Source organism: Mustela putorius, unplaced genomic scaffold (genome assembly GCF_011764305.1).
Source record: "Mustela putorius furo isolate JIRA1106 unplaced genomic scaffold, ASM1176430v1.1 tig00003845_pilon_pilon_pilon, whole genome shotgun sequence".
Classification (NCBI taxonomy): Eukaryota; Metazoa; Chordata; class Mammalia; order Carnivora; family Mustelidae; genus Mustela; species Mustela putorius.
Genome location: NW_025421998.1, coordinates 92,472,000 through 92,494,016, shown reverse-complemented (window position 1 = coordinate 92,494,016; position 22,017 = coordinate 92,472,000). Strand labels below are relative to the sequence as shown.

The window sequence follows — 22,017 nt, the reverse complement described above, 5'->3', positions numbered from 1 at the left end:
GTGTCCTGCTCAGTGCTTTTCACCAGGGGTCAGCAAACGTTCCCTTTAAAGTCCCAGGTGGTAAATATTTTAGGCTTGTATAGTAGCTCTTGCCATTACAGCTGAAAGCAGGAGGCCAGTGAGTGAGGCTGCATTTCAATCAAACGTTATTTGTAAAAACAGGCAGCGGCCAGATGGGGCGCCCAGGGCCACACTTCGCTTTACACTGAAAAGGAGGAACTGGTGGAGGCCGGAGAGCGTGGTGGGGGGGAGATGAACCGGCTGCTGGGACCTGTGCGTAAAGGGAGTGCTCGGAAGGTGAGCGTCCAGGAAGCAGAGCCACCTTCGGCGCCACAGGTCACACCCAGAACCATGCTGGAGTGGCCTCGGTCTAGTGGGGCTTCCGGGATTCCGGTTGGTTCAGTCGTTCATCCATTCGGCGGGCTGTGTGCTGTGCCACGGGCAGGTACTGTGTGGGGCAGAGCAGATGGGAGCCGCCACCCACTGGGGCTCCCAGCCTGTAGGTGAGAGAAAGGCACCAAACCCGTGATCCCCAGAGAAGCAGCTGTTACCAGGGAAAGCAGGCTGCCGTCCGGGCCGGGTGGGGCAGCCCCTGCGGGGTGACTGCGGGAGGACGGGCGACAGGGCACCAGGGAGGAGGCCGGCAGGGGCAAAAAGGGCACTGCCTGCGTGGGGCCTCCCAGTGCGGATGGCAGGGGGCCGGGTTCTGGGGGCAGAGAGGCCTCAGGATGCGCCGGGCAGGGCCCCGTGTTAAGGATGGGGATCTTCATCCTTCAGTCCCACAGAGGCACTTCTGAGCAAGGGATGGCTGGTTCGAGTTAGGCTGGACAGAGACCCGCCCGCCGCTGCTCCATCAGGCCAGAGGAGCTGGGAGACAAGGGCCCGTCCGGGTCGGCAACGGGGAAGTTGCGGGTGGCCTGAGAGCTGTTTGAGGGGAAGCAGCAGCCAGGTTAGCCGATTACGGGACTGGGCGGGGGAGAAACAGGAGTGACTAGAGGGGATCGAGGGGGGTTTTCTGATAGGAAGAGACTAGAACAGTTTCAGATGCTGGCACAAGGTGTCTGTGGTGAGCGAGGGATTGAGGAGAAGGATGCAGACGTTCCCGGAGGGGCCAGATGGGGGCCAGGCGTGCAAGGCCATTGTCAGCAGGCCACCGGGTTGAGAAGTAGCTGAGAAGCCGTAGTGCCTGATATCCGAAGCCTCCGCCAGTGGGCCGGGCCTGGGGCACAGTGGAGGAGCAAGGTAGCCCAGGCCACGGTGACGGATGGCGAGAGGGGGTGGCAGGATGAGGGGAGTGTTCCAGAAGACTGAGACCCAACACCAAGAGCAAGGTGTTTGGCTGCATTGGTTTCTTCCAAGGCAACTCTGCCTGGCTTGTCGATGGCCCTCTCCTCCGCCCCTCCTCCCTGGGCCTCCTGTACACGTCTGTGTCCTGATTTCCTCCTCCTCGGGGAACTGGATGAGGCCCACCCTGACGGCCTCATTTTACCTCTCTAAACATCCTGTCTCCAAATGCAGGCCCATTCTGAAGCACTGGGCTCAGCACCTCAACACAGGGATGGGGGCACAATTCAGCCCATAACGGAGGGTGACGAGGGGTAGCACTTCAGCCTCTCAACCTCGAGATTCTTGGGATGTGACAGAATAAGAAGTCCCATCCCTGAGTGTGTGTGGGGAGAAGTGATATGCTCGAGAGAGTGCCCAATTTTAGTTCGGGTTAGGGCATAGGGATGCATGGGGAGGCTGAGCATGAGAGAGACCTCTGCCCGTCCCGGCCGGTGCTCAGGCTAGACTTGACCCTCTCTGAGCGGCAAGAAATGAGTACGTGGCCCCCTCCATACCACCTCTAATTTCAGTGCTTGTCCTTATCGGTTGACACTGAGTAAGTCAGATCACATTGCCACAACCAGTGTTTCCTTGGTTTGAAACAACCAGCCTCTAGTACAAAGAAGGAACTTGAACCCCTCCATAGCAGAATCTCATTACAGGATTTGTCCTGTTTTTGGGGTGGAGGGGTAAGTCTAGCAGTCGGTCTGTACAACAGAAGGAAGGCACACTTGGTGAGTTACTGGATAGGGCTCCCGTGAGATCAATCTCTCCGTATTCGGGGCAAAGTGAGACACTTGTGGAACAGCGTGGCAGGAGGTGGAGTCCTGCTCTCTAGAAGGCTCCCATCAGCCGTCTGCACCATGATGACATGGTCCCCCACAGAAAGTCAGTGGCGTGGTTGAACGACCTCAGGGCCCTGCCCATCTTTGGGTCCTGTGAAGGAAGTGGGAATAAAATGCTTCATTGTACTCGATGAAGACCAAGCTTGGAGACCATGAGCATCAGCTTCAGGTGCAGAATTCGGTGTAGGTCCAAGAGGATCCCTGGCAATTTAGAATTCAGAAAATGGGCCCCAGAAGGAAAGACAGGTCTTTGAGCACACCTTAGCTCACCTGAGAGTAGGCCTAACCCCTCAGGGGCCCTAGTACTGGCTGGGAAGACCATGAGAACTATAGGGCAAGAAGAAACCTCCAGCCCACACTGCTGAGGACCACGCTCAACCTTGGGGCTGGGCCAGAGCTGCCCCAACATCTAGGTTAATAGGTGAAAGGGACCCCTTCTCCATACCGGGGGGCTAGTGCACAAATTCCTTAAAAGCCATTTTCTCACAGAATTAACCCAAAGTGCAAGTGCTTGCCTGTCTTCATGAAACTCAAAACTCAGACCACTTCAGTTAGAAAATTCATAGTCTAAAAGCTTCAGAATTGTCACAAAACCATATAATGCATTTAAATACACTCCAAAAAGAATACAAAACCCATCATTTTATTCTTTCAGCTTCCACATGAAAGCACTTAGCCGTTTGCTTGGTACTTAGTAGATGATTCAAGCACGCTGGCATCACCAGCATTCTTGCTAGTTTTTAACTCTTAGCTACCACAGAATAGGTTTTCCTTTCTCTCCAGGTCGTCAGTCAGTAGGTGTTTATTCCGAGTGTGTAGTGTGGCCATTGTAAGTAGTCATTAACTCAGAAAGGAAGGATTCTCTGAGCGCGTCCAAGTTCAAAACATCGTTCATGGAAAGGATATTTGGGGATAGTCCACATACACCTGGTTGGCCCCAAATCTAGCACACCCATAGGATCCATTTGTGATCTTAAAGTAGTAGAAAATGAATATTTATATCCAGTTATTACATTATTTGTAACATAAGTATTTAAAATTGAAATTTAAGTGCTCTTTCACTATCCTGAATGTGAGCATTGGAGGAAAAGTAAGTTTCATGAGAAGACAGAAGTGAATGAGAAACAATGTATAAATTCTGAGGGATCCTCTGTGGGGGGTTTTCAAGAGCTCAGTGGTGGAAGCCACTATGGCTTTCCTTTTCCTCCATGCTGGTGTCAGCAACAGTTGTATACTTTACTTTCCTAACTAGGATTCTCTTTTGATTCACGGATGCACTGGAGGGAGAGAGTGCCGGAGATCATTTTTATTTCATGTAACTGGGCAAGAGTGAGAAAAGCGGAAGGGAGGGTGAGTCGGGAGGTTGAGGAGGCTGTAGAGGCACGTGTGAAGGCTGCGAGTGATCAGCTCTTCACCTTGGCAGATGACCTGTCTGTCCTCTCTTAAAACTTCATCCTTACTCGTAAGACAGGGGCAGCAATCCTCTCCCTTGTAGTTGTAGGACTGAGAGAAAGAGTGCTGGCAAACACCTGCCACAGTTCTCAACCAGTGTTAAGCACGATTACTATTTACCACTAGCATTACTGTTCCTGTTACACGTGCAATCCCAGGGGGTCAAAGAGTGACGACAGGGACAAGGTGCTGGGCTGGCTCCTTCCTTGGCCACCCCCTAGATGGCGCTGGTGCCCCAGAAGCTCGAGAAGTTGTCTTTGGTCAGAAGCTGCTATTTCATGTCCCCAGTCAGAAGCCACCCTGAAGGCGAAGTACGCGCGGTGGGGTTAGTTCAGAAGATCAGGGGAATAAGGAAAATACAGCGAGAGCCGTCACGTCTCTTAGGCTATGGAGAACCATTACCGGTCCTCCATGGGGGAAGGGAGCCTAAGGCAGTGGGGGCGGTTCATCTGAGTAAAGGGGACTCTTGCAAATGTAGACTAAAGTTAAGCTTCCCCCATTCTTCCTTACTGCATTAATGATGTTCTCCCTTTCTCTCCTTCTCTCCATTTTTTCCCCTCTCTCCATTGCCTTCTTCTCTTTCCCTACTGCCTCTGCCTTTTGCACGAACAGTGTCAAATCATGTTTCCAGAACATGGAGATTTGCAAGCGTCGGGTGAACATGTATGACACGGTGAACCAGAGCAAAACCCCCTTCATCACGCACGTGGCCCCCAGCACATCCACCAACCTGACCATGACCTTCAACAACCAGCTGAACACTGTCCACAACCAGGTGAGTGGGGAGCAAAGGGGAAGGTGGGCAGGGCTCACCGGTGAGCATCAGGGGTCATATTTCCCCCCCAAACCTACAGGAGACACTGTCATACACAGAATCCCTCTACTATGTCGGAAAGTGTTTACTTCCAAACTTACTTCCTTTGAGGGACCCAGGCACTCTGTATGGACTGCTGGTCCCACAGAAAGGTTCCAGAAAGGACTCTCTTGGGGTGCTCTTTCTGAGATGGCACCTCTGTGTGTTACCCTCTGTCCCGATGTGGGAGTAACATAAAGCCTCCTGCTCTAATGGCTTTGTGTCTGACATCTGCCAGTAAAGAATTCGAGCCCAGGAAGAGACGCTGGCGATCGTGCAGTACAGACCCCTCCCCCTTGTCCCCGCACGATGGGGTCTACGTGATCTCCCAGGACAGATAAAACCCGTCCTTTCTCCAAGTCACAGGGAAAATCAGTTCATCCGTCTGTCACCAGAATCCCAGCAGCTGGAACCATAAGGTTTTCTTCTCACACATTTCCAACTTTTTGCAAAAAATTAGCAGAACCCCGCACCTCACGCATTACTTAAAATATGAATGATGCCCAGGAACTATTTACTGAGTAAGTAATCTCCAAATCCTAGTCCAGGTTGCCTCTGATATCTAAGAGAATTTTGCTTTTATTCCCAAATTCCGGTCTTCCCACTTTCCCCAAAGAACTAACTGTTCCTAGATTTCTTTTCAGCCTTATCAAATCTGCAGTGGTCACAACACTCCTGTGTGTGTCTGCACACACCCCTCCAGAGGAAAGGAGTGTCTGTGTTCTAATCCTGAAATGCGAACACCTCAGCTACCAGCGCCCCCGCCCCCGGTCTCCTCCTCTTCCCAACCTCCCGGGTCTCTAGGCCAGTCCTGCAGCACACTGAGCTGCCCAGGCCCAGCTTTTCTTCCCTGCCCTTTGTCCCCCTGTGTATGTCCAGGAGGGGCCACCTGGAGACTGCCACCCCCAGGGCTATTGGTATTAAGACTCTCCTTAGGGGGAAGAGCCAGACCAAGACCTGAACTCCAAAGAAATGAATGCGCCCCTCACCCCCCAGGGCCTGGCCCAGCACTCAGGCTGTGTCCACAGCCAGACCTATGAGCTGCTTGACAAAATACCACCGTGGTTCTGTCCTTCATCACCAGAACCCCATCACATCAGCTGGCAGAAGCGGGGGGGGGGGTGTTTTAAGATTTTATTATTTATTTGAGGAGAGAAAGAGTGAGCGGGGGAAGGAGCATAGAGGGGGGACAAGCAGACTGCATCTCACGACCCCGAGATCGCAACCTGAGCCAAAACCAAGAGCCTGACCCTTAACCGACTGGGCCACGCAGGTGCCTCTGGATGGGTTAATAGGACAGAGAAGTTCGTTTAAATTGATGGGGGGGGTTCAGTGCAGGGCACAGGGGACAGAGGTGAGACCCTGAAGCGCAGAGGCGTGGAGAGAACGCTGTGGGCCGTAGGCTGTGTGTGAGTCAGCAGGGCCCGCGCTCGCACCACGCTAACCCGCAGTGAGTGGACTCTGGCTGGTGCCGTGAGCACAGCGAGCAGAGGGAGATAAATTCGGAGGGGAGGTTTGGCCAAACCATGGGAAAGGCATGCCGGACTGAAGTGCGTGGACAGTATTCATTAGACAGTAATTGGAGATTTGGGGGCAGAGGGTGACAGGCACAAGGTAGTCTTTTGGAAAGAATGTTCTAGCCTCAGCCCCAAGAAGAACTGGAAAGGGAAAGTGGAGGCCAGAACTCACTAAACAGAGCCCAGGAGAGAGAGACCAGAGAGAGACCCCCAGCTAAAGAAGTCGGGATTAGAGAGTCAGGTCCCATGGATGAGTTGAAGGAGGCGGCCACAGGAGCTGCCACAGCTGCCCCTCGTGGGACTCGCCTGTTGGTCCCCAAGGAGGGAAGCCCAAGGGACAGCGGGAAATGTGTATGAGGAGGAGGGTCTCCAGGACAGCGGGCACAGAGAGAACAGAGAGGAAACATAAGGCATGTCAGCAGTTATGAAACACAGGTGCTTACACACACGCCTCCCACATACATTCCCAGTCACGCTACCTGGAAGCCCAAAACAGCCACTTACTGTGATAACACGTATCTTAAAATCCAAACATGTAGGTCACCTAACGTAGCGATTACTTTCAAACAGATTAATTTGCTTTGCACAAAAGTTCACCATAAAGTCTAAGTATTGAAACAAATAAAAATGTAAAATGAATTGGGGTTTTTTTGGTAAAGTGAGATTTTATCCTTCTTACCAATTTTGAGATGTATACGTACCTTCTTAAAATTCTATTTCTACATGTGTCCAAGATACCCGTGTGGCTCTTGCCTCCTTATCCAGTCCCCGGAAGCTCTAGCAGCAAAACTTGTAAGCCATGTTGAATCTGAGGACGCAGACGCCCTGCTCCCCCTAGCGTGTGCGGGATCAGCGTGAAGAAGGCTGAGATGGGGCAAAGCCAGAGAATTTCCAGTTCAGAACTGCGTTTCCATGCTTCCCACGGACGTTCGTTCTTAAATGATGTCTCTTTCCGAAAGATGCAGGAGAGAGGACATAATTTCAGAGTTTATTTAACTCCTCCCCACTTAAATTCTCCTGACCCACCGGCCCTCTCCCCTCTGGCTTCCAGCCTTCGGAGCCGAACACTACTGTAAGAATGCTCCAGACTCCAACAGGAAGCCCCAGGCTCAGTGGGTCCCTCTCCCTGGCTGTTTCTAGAGCGGGTTAATTTGCAGTTACATGCTCTGCAGCCGTCTGAGCAGCTCTGTAAGCAGTACTCGCCTTAGGCCCGAGCAGGAGGGCCCCCTTCCGAGGCCTCCCACAGCCTTCCTCCGTGTGTGTGTGTGTGTGTGTGTGTGTGTGTGTGTGCGCGCTTCTGTGCCTGTGCCTGCAGGTGGCCTCCTCCTGCTTCATCCTCCTGAGTACAGACTGTGCCACCAGCCCCATGGGAAGGGGGAACAGAGCTTGCACGTGTGAGCTGGCAGGTCCGCATACGTGCACCCAGAGCACCCAAGCTGTGGGATGGAGCTGGGGCAGGAAGGGAAGCAGGAGGTCAGCTCTCGTCTCCTCCCCTGCCCTCGCCCATTCCTCACCCCATCACCATGGTCCGGTGCGGAACCCAGGCAATCTAAGAGTCCTGAACTCAAACCTGGCCTTCTAGGTAGTTGTGAAGTACATCTGTCAAAGCAGAAAGGCAGAACATAAATAGTTCCTGGCCTGGTTTTTAACTTTGCAATTTTTAGACCTCCGTTACGCAAGCTTCAGTGTGCCCTCTCGGCCGAGCCCCGCCAATGTTAGGAATTGGCGTGAGTGGAAGCACCAAGGGTGATTCTGTTGTGGCTACAGGTGCCCGCTTCTCCCTGGGACTTCAGCAGTGTCTCCACCCCCTTCTGTTTTTGCTTTTTTGCTCTTGGTTTTTATTCGTTTGCTCTTCTTTTGAGTTCATTTATTTGCTTTAGACTCGTGGCTCCCAGCATACATACCACCTCCCTCATTTTTTATTTTTGTTTATTTTTGTTTAATCCCCATCACTCCTTTAGGCTCCCACCTCCACCAGTGCCACTCTTTCCTTAGCCAATCCCGAAGTCTCCATACTAAACTACCAATCTGCACTCTACCAGCCCTCAGCGGCGTCCATGGCCGCAGTGGCCCAGCGGAGCATGCCGCTGCAGACGGGAACAGCCCAGATCTGTGCCCGGCCCGACCCCTTCCAGCAAGCTCTCATCGTGTGTCCGCCCGGCTTCCAAGGTGAGGACCAGCAGACGCGGCCCCTCACCTGCTTCTTACTGCGGGACCTCCAGGGCCCTGGTACCCGCAGTTTGCTGGCATCACTGAACTTGAGGGCCCCTCTCCTGCTTCAGCCAGCCTAGAAACAAGAGGACTTAAGCCTCAGCACCAAGTTGTTTTTCTCCCCACCTTGCTGGTGTCTTGGTCCCTGGCCAGCTGTCTCTAAAGGAGCGTGTTGTCTGCGCTTCTGTTGTTAAGCTGATGTCAGCTTATGTTTCGTCCGATAAAATATCCTCTGGGCGGTTATCTGGAAAGAGTTGCCACTCTGCCCGCCAGTGTAGCCTCCTTTCTCATGCAAAACACAAATCTCCCTGAAAAGTACCTCCTAGGCTGGTCCCCCAAATGATTCATGAGCCACACAACCCCCAATGCTCTTCTGAGAGCTCGAAGAAGCCAGAGTTGAGGTGCACAAGGTTACCATGTATCCAGAAATCTCAAGTGTTTATTTCCGCTCCCCCGACTGTGTACACCTGTGTGTGGTGGCTCAGTTTCAGAGTCGGTGCCCTTCCAGTGTCGATGCCGTTCCAGTGGATTCGTACACTCTTCCCGACACCCCTGGCTCTGACAGACCCCAAGTGTATTTACATGTTAGAAACCATTTTTCTACTGTGATTTGTTGGCATAACTGTTCCCCTTCAGGCTTTTACAGACTCCTTAATTTGACCTTCTGATCTCCAAAAATGTTCAAAGTTGGGTTTTTTATGGCTTTTAAATTTTTAAGTTAGAAACTAAAGGGGAGACTTGCAAAGAGCCAGGTGACAGCTGGTGAGGACTGGAGTTGGCGGGGCAGAGGAGACCCAACCAGCTGGCTAGGAAGGTTCTTCACATCCAGCAGTTTCTGACCCCCCAACAACCCCTCTCTCCCTTCCCCGGGTCTGGAACAGGATTGCAGGCCTCGCCCTCGAAGCACGCTGGCTATTCCGTGCGAATGGAGAATGCCGTGCCCATCGTCACTCAAGCCCCAGGAGCGCAGCCTCTTCAGATCCAACCAGGTCTGCTCGCCCAGGTAATTCTTTCTTTATTATTACTCGTACTGCCATTATCCGTGTTAATGTTGTTCACAAAAGAGATAGATCTCCACTAATTCCCTCTTTGGCGATGAGTTAGGTGCTTTGACTCATTAGAATAGATCAGTAATATTCTGAATGATCCCCAGGTGAATCACCTTCCTACGTATCTTGCTTATAATTCCACAAAGAAATTTAGACACAGGGAGAGTCTGGGGAAATTATTATTACTATTGTAGCTTTATAATGCAAATTAATATGGGAGACATAGGTTTTAATCCTAACTCTGCTAATAACTTTGTGACCTAAGGCAAGTCAGTTAACATTTCTTTGCCTTGAATTTCTTTCTTATAAAATAGAAATGATTTTTTAGAGCCAAAAAGAACCTTAGAGATTATCTCCTTATTTCATACGGAGCTGAAAAGCCAGGATCACAGAAGCTGTGAGCTGGAACCTTCCTTATCTGTTCACATAGGTACTCTGAAGGCAGAATGAGAACACAGAGGTGAATGTGGTTGAAAATGTGTAACATGTTGTGGAAATTTAAGGCAACAGAGTGACGCAGTAATAACAGTCATCCGTCTTTAACGGCACTCAAACAAATACATCATCATTATGCCAGACACTTTATAGTTGTTAATTGATTTAATCCCCACAACAGCATGATAAGTAAGGTATCTGTCTCCAGGTGACAAATAGAGAAAACAGGCACAATCCCTGCCTCAGAGTCCCATAGCTATCCGGTGAGAGCATCAGGACACAAACCCTTCTACAGAATCGTTTCCATTGTTGGACAGCAAGGATTGCTTAACCCAAATGTTGTTAGTTTAGAAGCACATTAATTTGTAAATAAAGTAGGTTCCCAAAGCCTATTCTCAGAGTGTTCCTACAGACAGTTCATATATGGTATCTTCTGTTGAATAGAAGTTTCCAGGCTTAATTTTAATGTAGCAGAATTGCAAAGATGTGCTTGGGCTCCCTACTCAGTTGGCCTTTCTCATGGCCCCGCTGTCTTGTCTGTTAAAGCTGGCACCCTTCTTGCTGTCTGGGAAAGCCTCGTTTCCTTTTTGTTCTTCAGAATTTCCTTGTCAGCTTTGTCCCTTCACTTCCCATATGAACTTAACTATCAGTCTTACAAACAAAACAATCACTGGCTCAGAGTTACACAGCATTGAGCAACTGTCATTACAAAACAAAAGGCCCTGAACTGTATTTGCTGGACCTGGGTTAAATTTTGTATTTACCTGAGGAAAAGCTGATATCCTTATGGTGTTCAGTCATTTCATGCACAAAATAGAGCATAGCTGTATATTTATCCTTTACTCTTTTCATTAAAAGTTTCCCTTTTTTGGAATAATTCCTAAATATTTAGCAGGTTTTGTCACTATTAATAATTCTATTAATTTTCTTTTCTGATTATTTGCTTTTGGTTTCCAGGATGAAACCTGTTGGCTCTACTCAGTTTGTTATATCTAGTAGTCCTTTTTTTTTTCTTAAATTTTATTTTTTTATTTGAGAGAGAATGCGTGTGCGCATGTGTGCCCACAAGCAGAGGGAGGGGCAGAAGGAGAGGGAGAAGCAAGCTCCCCGCTGACCAGGGGGCCTGACACGGGGCTCGATCCCGGGACCCTGAGATCATGACTGGAGCCACCCAGGTGCCCCTATCTAGCAGTCCTTCTAAACTCTGAGTAGTTCTGGTTGTTTCTGTGAATTCCTGTGGATTTCTTATGGATTCTACCTTTTTACTAGCTTTGTTTCTTCCTCCATAATCCTCCTACCACTGTGCAGCAGCACCTCAAGCCACGTTCAACAACAGTGTGGACGCTGGACATCCTTGACTGGTACCTAACTTTAGAGGATTCTTCAGTTTGCCATACTTTGTTTGCCATTGGTATTTGACAGAAACTTTACCAAGCTTGCTACCTTTTGAATGGTATCACATGTTCTTTATGCATTTATTAAAATACTCATGTGGTTTTTGTTCATTCATCTGCTAATATGACAAGTTGCATTAACAGGTTTTTAATGTTAAACTGTCCTTGTATTTCTGAGATGAGCTTCATTTGATCACGTGTGTTTGATTCGCATTTACGCTTTACAATACTGGATTGTTTGTAAATACTGTGGTTAGTGTTTTTTATCTATATTCAGAAGTGAGAAGTCACCTATAATTTCTTTCTCTTACAAAATCCTTATCTAATTTGAGCTTCGAGGTCATCCCAGTCTCACACAGTATAGTATGCTGGATATAATTACCCTCTTCTTCTGTGTTCTGGAACAACTTATTTAAGGTGGATATGTATCATTCTTCATCTCTGTTCTTGTGTCCAAAATGGCCCTGTAGTGACCACTGACACCACTTTCTGATGGCCTACGGAGTTGTGTTGCTGGAAGTTTATAAACAGAGAACCTTCCATATTTAAAGTAGGCCGCCTACTTCTGCCTCGCTCACCAGTCCTCAGAGCTTCCTTTTGCTCACACAGTTTGGTAGGGGGGAGTTCGGAAAAGGCCAAGAAAGATCAAGAGAAAGAACTATAAGCTCACTCCAGGGGCCAACTATCTTGTTCTTATTTTCTTTGATTGGCAGAAATCCAGACCAGCTTCCCGGTGCTCCTCCTCTGTGAGCCAAAACCTATAGAACTTGCACATACTTACAGATTTTTTGTTTGTTTGCCCACTTAACCCTGGCAAGCCAGAAATCATTTCTGAAAGAAACAATAATTAGCATTCTTATTAGCTAACCTAGTCATTCTTCATTATTCGGTTTGGGGAAAACCTGTAGGCTCAGCATTTCTGAATTTGCTTGTCCTTTAATCATAGCAGGGAAGAGCTTTACCTTTGCCTACTTGAAAGAGAGTCCCTAGAGTGCTGTAAATCTCCAAGTGGATTTAACCTAAAGCTCTAATTGGGAGAGGGAACAAAAAATACCTGTACAAAGAGTTTAGTCTCTACAGTGTTTATAACACGGAACTACTAGGGGCAATTTGAATGTTCATCATAGATTTGTTAAGTAAATTGATGTGTGTGCATAAAATGGAACACCATGTAGCCATTAAAAAGGACACGATACGGGCACCTGGGTGGCTCAGTCAGTTAAGCGTCTGCCTGCGGTTCAGGTCATGATCCTGGAGCCCCAGGATTGAGCCCTGAGTCAGGCTCCCCGCCCAGCGGGGAGTCTGCTTCTCCCTCTACCCTTCAACCCGCTCATGCACTCTCTCTCAAATCAAATCTTTAAAAAAAAACAAAAAACCACGGTAGACCAATGTGTCTCGACATGCAAAGATTTCTTATATTAGGTTTAAAAAAACTTCCTGTACTATCCAGTGTCACCGTGTGTCTTTCTGTCCATTGGTTGTTTCTGTTCACTTAATCTACAGCGGTATGTCAGCCTAGAAGGGTAGAGCTCTCCTGGTATTTTTAATTGGTGCCTTCAAAGGATGAAAGTTAAGCTAACTTATAAAACTCGTTTGGTGGCTTTTTAAAAAAGCAGTAACTAAACATTTAAACTAGCACCTTCATGTTCCTCTGGGTAAATTTCTAGGTATCAGGCAGAGGCTTCCCAAATATTATTCCTTACCTTAAGTATATCCAGCAAGTGGGCATCATTCTTTTTACAAATATTTAAACCTTTCCAAGGATTGTATTTGTGAAAGTTTAGAGACGGAGTCTTCTCAGTCCAGTCCTCACATTCGTTTTGTTTGCTTTGCCTTTTCCTCCCCACCTTCCAGCCGCTTCTCACGTCCTTCAGAGGGAGACCGTCTCTCTGGGGGGGTGGGGGGGGGGGGCAAGGACATGTGCACCGAAGGCCAGAGTGAACTCACACCCTCTTGTGTCAGTGATCTGGGAGTGGTCTTCCCAGACTCTTACCAGTACAGCCTTGTTGGTACCGCCCAGCGGCGGCTGGCACCTCTGTCCTCTCAGGCCTCAAACCAGAGCTCGCACCCAGACCACCATCAGAAGTTGGGAACGAGTGTGTAAAGACAGAGAGGCGGGAAATACGGGCTCAGATTAGACAGTATTGAATTTATCTCACTTTTCAAATGGCGGGGTCCAAAACCCTTTTCGACTTGTTCCAACAAGGCTGGAACAGGAATTTGGAGCTCTCTCTCATCCCCCCAACCCCACCCCACCCAACCCCCACCCCTGTCCAAAATATGGAGGTTCATGGAAGACCACAGCCTTTCACGACTAAGGTGCCTTCTAGCCAGTCAAGTCCTATTATCTGAATCCCTTTAAATGCTCCCCTAAGGACAAACAGTTGGCTGGAACTTCTTAAACTGTCCAAAATCTAAAACTTCACTGCTTCTCACTCAAAACCTCCTCTAGTAACATTTTTAGCAATGAGTCTGTCTAACCTTTCTGTCTTGCTCTCTGCTTCTGTCTTGCTTGGTGTCTGAATTGTTCATGAATAAGGAAGGCTTTTCCATGCTACTTTCATGCATTTACCTCGAGTCCCTGATCTTCAATAGAGGCATCGTTTCTGTGTATCCTTGCTATGAAGAGAGGTAGTGTGGTGGCTGAGGGCAGGAGCTCTGGGATTTGATTGCCTACAAGTCAGAGGCCAGTCCCACCATCTGCCAGCTATGTGACTTTAGGGAAGTTATTTTTAATTTTTTTTTTCCAAAATAATACATGCACCTAATTTTTAAAGTTAAATGAGTGAATAAACTTACAAGAAAATAGTGCCCTGCTCCATCCCATCCCCAATTTCCGATCCCCCCAAAAATAACTTTTCACTGTTTTGTCATTTAACTCCAAGTTTCTAAATAGCATGCTTAAACTACTTTTTTCTGACATTTCCATTTTGGAATTTCCGTCTTACTGTGGAAGATGAAGACTTGGCCCCCAGACCACCCCATCCCCCCAGCACCTGCCCAGCCATGCACTGTCCCTCTCCCTCTGTCTCTCTCTCTCACGCTCTTCCGCTCTCCCATTCTTCCCAAGGAAGTTTCTTTTTGAACCACTCTGCATTATTTACATAATTATTATCTTCAGTTGTATATACTATTCTCTGCTGAGCTTCATAATATATTCTGATTCTCTTCCTTTCCTGTGCAGCTTGTTTGTCCTGGAGTTAACGGTGGTTTCATTTTTCCATTGGCTTAGTTTCCTCCCTCTTAAGACTCTCCTTGTCCACACTGGTCTGAAATTGTGTGACTATATGCTTCCTCATGGGTCTTTTTTCATACATTGTCTTGGACCCTGTTTGCCCTTTCAGTCTAAAAGTTTGTTTTTTATTTTTTCTTTAAGTTTTTCCCCTCCATTTTCTCTCTCTCTTCTTTCAGTAAGGAACGTTTCGAGAATGTGCATGGCATCCTTGTGCAGGGGCCACGCTCGTCTTCTCCATATTGTTCCAATTTCAGTATGTGTGCCGCCAAAGCCAGCACTTTCTCTGATTCCTCTTTGTGAAATTCTTCCTAATTGGATGTTGGTGCTTTTGAATGAATCTAATGATCTTCATCTTTTATTTTCTCTATATATATTCTATCTGTGCTTCTTTCCAAGAGGTCTTTTTCAGCTTTTTCTAAAAACCTTGTATGGAATTAACTTCTGTTAACAGTTCTCATTTCTAAGAATTCTTTCTTACTCTCTGAATACAGATATGGACAAACAGATATATATTCCTGTATATGATCATGTTTCGTGTGTGTGTGTGTGTGTGTGTATAATTCTTTTTTTTTTTTTTTTTTTAACTCTGTGAGGATGGTTTAAGGTTTGGGAAATTTTCTTCTGTTTTCTACACTGTTTTTGTTTCCTCTGAGTTTCTTGTTTTAGACTCATGTTAGAAGCTTCCTTTAATATCTGGTTGTCCTTGGCTGTTCATTCATGTATTTTTTTTAAGATTTTATTTATTTATTTGACAGAGAGAGAGAGATCACAAGTAGGCAGAGAGGCAGGCAGAGAGGGGGGTGGGAAGCAGGCTCCCTGCTGAACAGAGAGCCCGATACAGGGCTCAATCCCACAACCCTGAGATCATGACCTGAGCGGAAGGTAGAGGCTTAACCTACTGAGCCACCCAGGCGCCCCGGCTGTTCATTCATATTAAGACTGAAGCACTAAAAAACTAAATTTGAAAGCTACAGGAGGGTGAGGACGGACTACTGAATGCAGGCTTCTCTCTAGTCTGATAAGGACTGAGCCCAGCATTTTCATTGGCAGATTCCCTGATCCTCCAAAGTATCTGTAGTTTTTTCCTCTTGGACTAGTCAGTTTTCCTAGAGCGAATCCTCCAGCCTCCTACTTTGGGTCTGCAAACTGAAAGGTAAAGGACTCTCACAGACTTGACCTCGGATAACTCAGTAATTGCCCGTCTGTTTTCCAGTTTCTAAGATCTTGTTAACTGTTGTCTCCTCTGTTGTCTTTGTCCTTACAGATCTCTATATTATTTATTCCTTCACTATCATTTCAGTTGGGTTTAGAGAAAGAGAGCAATACTGTCAAATAAATAAATAAAATCTTTAAAAAAAAAAAAAAGAAAGAAAGAGAGCAATAAATGTTTCATTTCCTACATTTCTGGCAGGTGATTTAGCATCTCTGTAGTTCTGTTTATCTGTCTGAGAAATGGGGAGAAATAACAGTCCCTACCTCACAAAACTGGTATAAAGATGAAGTCAGAAACTTGAGGTGCCTGGGGGGCCCCACAGTTGAGCGTTCAACTCTTGATTTCACGGTCATGGGATTGAGCGCCACGTTCGTTTGGCTTTGGACTCAGTGCAGAGCCTGCTTCCCTCTCCCCTGTTCCTGTCCTCTCTCTCAAATAAATAAATAAATAAAATCTGTAACACACACACAAAGATGAAGTCAGATACCTATCTGTGGTCTTAGCTCTGTTCTTGGCACACAGTATGCATCAAGAAGTATTCGCTCTAGGGGCGCCTGGGTGGCTCCATTGGTTAAGTGTCTACCTTTGGCTCAGGTCATGGTCCCGGGGTCCCGAGATGAAGCCCCACATCATGCTCCCTGCTCAGCCAGGAGCCTGCTTCTCCCTGTCCCTGTGCCCCCCACCCCCGCTCGTGTGTGAGAGCATGTGTTCTCTCTCTCTCTCACTTACTCTCAAATGTATAAATAGACTCTTAAAAAAAATATTAGCTCTAATCTTATAAATTATAAAGTAGTACTAAAGCATAAGTTATAGAAGTGTACACAAGTAATCATAAAAGAGTGAAGTTCATCTCCCATGAGCTGAACCTGTCATTCAGTGGAAGGCGGCAAATACAGCCTTCACCCTGTCTCTTTGAGGTAAAACGTTAACATCCATTTGGGGAATGTAGGGGGAAAATGATATCCTTGACTTAATATCAAGATTTATAATTCAGAAGTAATAGTCAAAACACATGCTTTTCTGGTAAGCTGAAATGAGCCTCCAAGTCAGTATAAACCTTACTGCAACAAAATTATTAGTCATTTAACTTTTTGAGCTTGTAACTGTTTTAATCAATTAAATTATTTTTCTGCCGTGTCTGAATTCATTAAACGTGGAGTATAGTTAATGATAATTAATTACCTTGGTAGATTTGCTTCTTTCATTTTATCAACAAACATTTATTAAACACTTACTGTATAAACTGTGGTCCCTAAGCTTTTTGCCTGTATCAAAACAGATCAGTAAGCAAAGAGGCAGTGTAAAAAAGGTAGGCGCGATCTCACTGGCCTCATCTGCACAGTGAAAAGGATGGACCAGGTGGACCATCCACTCAGATCTAAAGTGTGTTGCATCATTTTATACACATCATTGTTTCTTAAGTTTTGACTCAAGTTCGTGATTCCCTTCCAGAAGTGCTTGTCTGTACATAAGAGCCAAAATGCACCTATTAAAGATGAGGTCAGTGGAGCACTGTATTCGAGAATTTATCCAATGTCAGTGATACCCAGCCCACTGGAAAGAACAACATGTAACTGAATCTTTAAATTCTTGACCCGCCCAAGAAGTATGTTACCTTAGCGGTGTTCCTTTAGGTGTCCAACTCTGGACAACAGTGTTTAGTCTGAATCATTTACTAACCAAAGGTAAGCAGAAGAGTGACTAAAAATACAGGAAGTGCAGACACCAGGCAAACCACTCCCCCCAACCCCCGCCCGCCAGTGACTCTAAGGAAGAATCGGGAAAGTTCATTTTAGAGTTCTTAGAAAAAGCTTAAAATTTATGAAGAATCAAGCAGTGTCTTGCTTAACTATATGTCATTTTGGCTTTGGTGGATCAGGGTAATTCTCAGTGAAGGTTAAGTCCCCAGCTGAGAATTTTTTACTTCATGCTTGCTCTCAGGTGTGGGCAAGTGTCTGGTGATCTCAGAATTATGTTACTTTAGGTTAAGAAGATACACAAGTTGGAGGTCTAGATTCTAATTCCTAAACAAAAGGCAAAATAAAGGATATGAGATGGAAAACTTCCTGAGGGCAGAAAGTTACCTTTGTGTGGCCCAAGGCAGCTGTTTCGGTCTCCTGCACATAGCTACGTACCAGCACAAATCAGAAGTGAACTTTGGGAAACCTTGAGCATTGTTCTTAGAGCGAATTTCTAAACAAATCATTCTTCCACGCGAATAAATCCCTTCCATATGACTCTGTGCCCGTGTACTTACTATCTTCTGTGTAGGTCACCGATTTGATCTCCCCTTAACTTAGTTTTCAAGGCCAAAGACTGGGTCTCCCCTTGAACACCCATTGCAGGGTCCAGCTCAGCCCCAGGCCCAATCAGGACTTGACTCAGGCAGACAGACTGTGTGATTAACAAACGTGTTGATGGCACACGTCCTCTGTTCTGCAGCAGGCCTGGCCAAGTGGGACCCAGCAAATCCTGCTTCCCCCGGCATGGCAGCAGCTGACCGGAGTGGCCACCCACACGTCTGTGCAGCACGCGACTGTCATTCCCGAGACCATGGCAGGCACCCAGCAGTTGGCCGACTGGAGGTAAGCACGAAAGCAGGCATATCTGGGATGAGAGGCATGTCCACTGCTCACTCAGAGGGCTCCTGGTTAGGCCCATGCTGTCAGTTCCATGGCTTAGAGAGAACTATTTAAAGTAAAAGGAAGATTATGTGGAATACGACTGCAGTGTAATGAGAGTTCATTTTTCAATAACTGTACCAGGACACAAGAAAATCAGCTTCTTTACCTTAAGGTCAGTTGGCCGCCATCGACCCCAAATCCAGTTACATCGTTTGGTCACACGTGTAATTCACAGACTTGCCTCTGGATGATTTTTGGTTTGTTTCTCAGAATTAAATTCCACTCCCAGAGAACAAAGATGTGTCAGCAGTAAAAGAATGCAGCAGGGAGTCCTTGAGGCTCCAAAGCAATTCTAGAAAGTGCTCTCAAGGTGTTTGGAGACATGGGCACACTGGAGTTGAATTTGACCTCTCAGGGGAAAGCCTGACAGAATGGGGCTTTATTTGGAATGGTAAACTCTGGCATGTTTGCTGAATGTGTCTCTTCAGTTAATAGTGAGATCTGATAGACCAAAGTCCATTTTCCACAGATGTCAGAGGCCCGCAGCTGATAGCCACCGGCCCACTGTGCCCTGTATCTGATTCCAGCACCCCGCCCATCCTATGCACTGGCTTTCTCACCAGCACCTTGCTCTCTTGTTTTTATGGCCACTTTCCGCTTCTCCATCCCAACACTACCACTGCCCCCTTCACCGGAGCAGAGCCAAATGGCAATCCCCAGGTTGTTCCAGCTTCCCATGGCCCTCTGGGCTCTCTCAGCCCAAACATCAGGGCATCCCTCCACCTTCGGACAGACTCCATACCAACCATGGAGCCTCCCTGAGGTTCTTTTTCGGATCCAAAAGGCTATGGTGATTGAAGCGCTCTCAGTATAACAAAAAGACGTGGAGACAGAACCCTCCTCCCCACCCCCACCCACCAGCCAAGCCTCAAAGGCAGCTTCCTCTCTTCCTCCATTTAATTTTCTGACTGGTAGAAACAAGAGAGGACACAGGCTCTTTCCTGCAGCCCGACTCACTTCCCACTGACAACACCCACCTAGTCCATCCCCACTCACTGGAAGCACTTTCAAAGCAGTGGTTCGGTTCTGGTTCTGCAGGACCTGGGGAAAGTTACCTAACCTGAGTCTCAGTTTCTTCTTCAGTAAAGTGGGGATAATAATCCCTACTTCATAGAATGGCTAGGAGGTTTAAATTAAGATAAAATACAAAGCACTTGACCTATATTTAACATGTATTAAACTAGCATCTGCTGTAGGACAGGCAATGAATAAATAAACAGATCTGTTATCTTCCCTTCCCCCCATTCACACTGGCTGGTGCTGTGTGAGACTGTCTTCCCTCTCCAGCTCATTAGGAACAGCAACCAAGTGGAAAAGCTGTCTGACCAATTGGTTTTTTTCTCTCCCCCTTTTCTCCTAAAAGACCACAGATATATGCTGTACTACTTTTTCCTGTGTCTTTCAGCATTTATAGCTCATTTAATTTTAGCAAAACTCACATACTCACTCATATAGATTTTCCTCTTCCTCCTACCTCCATAGCTCTTACCTGGTTACCACAGGAAACGCTTAAAGCTGACACTTTGTTTCCAGTCTCTTCTCCATTTCATGTGTGGGCCAAAGAACATCTATAACCATGGCTAATAAATTAAAGAGAAGTACTGGTGCTAGACTTGTGTCAAAAGAATGCCATGTCTGTAGAAGAAACAGCAGCTACAAACTCAAGAAGCCATAACATCAGTTTCTAAGTGTAAATGTCCAAAAACACTATCAAAATCTCTACACTCTTGTATAGTCCTTTTTTTTTCCTATTCATCCTTTTCCCCAAGTTGCAAAGATGATTTTTATAATGTTTTTTAAATTCAAGTAAATTCTCCTTCAACTTTTAATTCTATTAGGTGCTGAATGGGCTTTTAAGGGCAAGTCTCTGAATTAATCACCACCTTTAATCTTTCTGTGGAAAAATAAGCCTTTGCGCTCCACACAACCCAGATCATAAGAACTCTTGAAAGATAACCCATTTTCAGGAAAATGGCTACCAGTAGTACCTCTATCAACATGTGTCTTCCTAATTTTGACTTAGTACCAAATTCTGTACACGTCTAGTCAACCTTCAGTTAATCTAATTGTTCATTCAGCAAGCATGTAATTAATTGATCAGCTGCTACATGCTTGAGCATTGTGCTAGCCAGGAGAGAATTCAAAAGAATGTTAACATTTCCAAACAGCAAGAACGTACAATGTCTAGTTTTCAAAGTTGTTTCCTTTTTTTTAATATAAGCTACAATTTTTTCATTTATAAAATAGCATTGCCATTATCTCCTACTTCACAGACTGTGATAACCCATTAAAGTCACTCACAAACTCTAAAAATGTACACACAGTCACCTGTCTGGGGACTTTAAAAGGTAGAGGGACTATTTATCTTCTCTCCCCAGAACTTAAGGTGATCTTGCAACATTCTTCCCAGTTGCAATGTCCTCTTTCTCACTCACCAACAAACTGGGTTTCTGCCCACTCCTTTAAACATCATCGCACCTGGGAGGCTGATCTGATGAGCTCATCTCTTCAACAACCCCATGAGCTCGTGGGAGTCAACTTTTTTAATTTGGCTTTTAACTGGGGAGGAACCTTTATCCTAAAAAAGAAGCTCCAGGGGCACCTGGGTGGCTCCGTGGGTTAAGCGGTTACCTTGGGCTCCGGGCATGATGGTCCTGGAGTCCAGTCCCCCATCAGGCTCTCTGCTCAGCACAGCGCTTGCTTCTCCCTCTCCTTTCTGCCTGCTGCTCTGCCTACTTGTGCTCCCTCTCTGTTTCTGTCAAATAAATTTTAAAAACCTTAAAAAAAAAAATCAGCTCCATATTTATAAAACCAGTAAAGTTCCTTGTTTAACCATTGTTTTCCCACACAGGAACACCCACGCTCACGGCAGCCATTACAATCCCATCATGCAGCAGCCTACGCTGTTGACTGGTCATGTGACCCTTCCAGCCGCCCAGCCCTTAAATGTGGGCGTGGCCCACGTGATGCGGCAGCAGCCAACCAGCACCACCTCCTCCCGGAAGAGTAAGCAGCACCAGTCCTCTGCGAGGTAGGTGGTGAGAGTTGCCCTGGAGCGGGGAGATCTCTTAGCGTTAGGAGTGTCAGCCTGTGCTCCGGCATGTGCTCCGAGTCCCAGGCATGGGACAGGGAGTGGCCGGCAGAATGTTTTCGGAATGTGTCCTACCACTGCACAGCACTAGGGCTTGAAGGCGACATTCAGTCTCACTTCTCTAACCTGCCACTTGCCTTACCATCCTCGCTGTGGTGCCCGCTCCCCACGGGGAGGGCCTGGGATTTTCCAGTGTCCAGCGCCTTCATCTGAAGCCCTTTGTGCCCTTTCTCTTCTGCATAAAACACCCAGACATGCCTCTGAAGTTGCACTTTGGAAATCATAATACTGTTTTTTTTTTTTTTTTTTTAATGAACGGTAGAGAAATGTTCTTTCTTTGATATCCAGGGTCAAAAATCAATCTCACTTAGCTGCTTCTTTAAAAATATGCAATAATTTTGGTTAATCATAGATATTACCAGCAGAATAATCTTTTTCAGTCCCTTTCAATCCAGTTTCACCTCAGTGAACTCTTAAAATAAGACAGAAAAGGCCATATACTACATGATCCCATTTAGATGGCATTTTGGAAAAGACAAAAGTAGATCAGGAGTTGCCAGGGAGTACTGGGTGGGAGAGGAAGGGATTGACAGAAAGGGAGCCTGAGGGAACTTTCCAGGAAAGTTCTCTGGATTGGCAGGGCTATGTGTACCTTTGTCAGAACTCACCCAACACTTCCAAAGGATGACTTTTACTGAATGTAAATTATACC

General features: G+C 46.8%; 1 protein-coding gene and 1 non-coding gene across 9 annotated transcripts in view; one reads left to right on the top strand and one right to left on the bottom strand.

The window, feature by feature from the left end:
• Window positions 1-22,017, top strand: part of HIPK2 (homeodomain interacting protein kinase 2) — a 180,285-nt gene that overhangs the window by 126,253 nt on the left and 32,015 nt on the right. For 2 of the 8 annotated variants that reach the window (XM_045063049.1, XM_045063053.1), the window contains exons 7-11: window positions 4,236-4,398; window positions 8,036-8,162; window positions 9,086-9,207; window positions 17,976-18,115; window positions 21,066-21,245. In XM_045063049.1, the coding sequence (XP_044918984.1) occupies window positions 4,236-4,398; window positions 8,036-8,162; window positions 9,086-9,207; window positions 17,976-18,115; window positions 21,066-21,245 (732 nt within the window). Of the gene's footprint in view, window positions 1-4,235; window positions 4,399-7,954; window positions 8,163-9,085; window positions 9,208-17,972; window positions 18,116-21,065; window positions 21,246-22,017 lie in introns of all 8 variants that reach the window. The other 6 variants (XM_045063047.1, XM_045063052.1, XM_045063048.1 and 3 more) reach the window with 3 other exon arrangements.
• LOC123387091 lies at window positions 14,489-14,595 on the bottom strand. Its single transcript, XR_006601453.1, has one exon. It is a non-coding gene; the product is annotated as a U6 spliceosomal RNA (small nuclear RNA).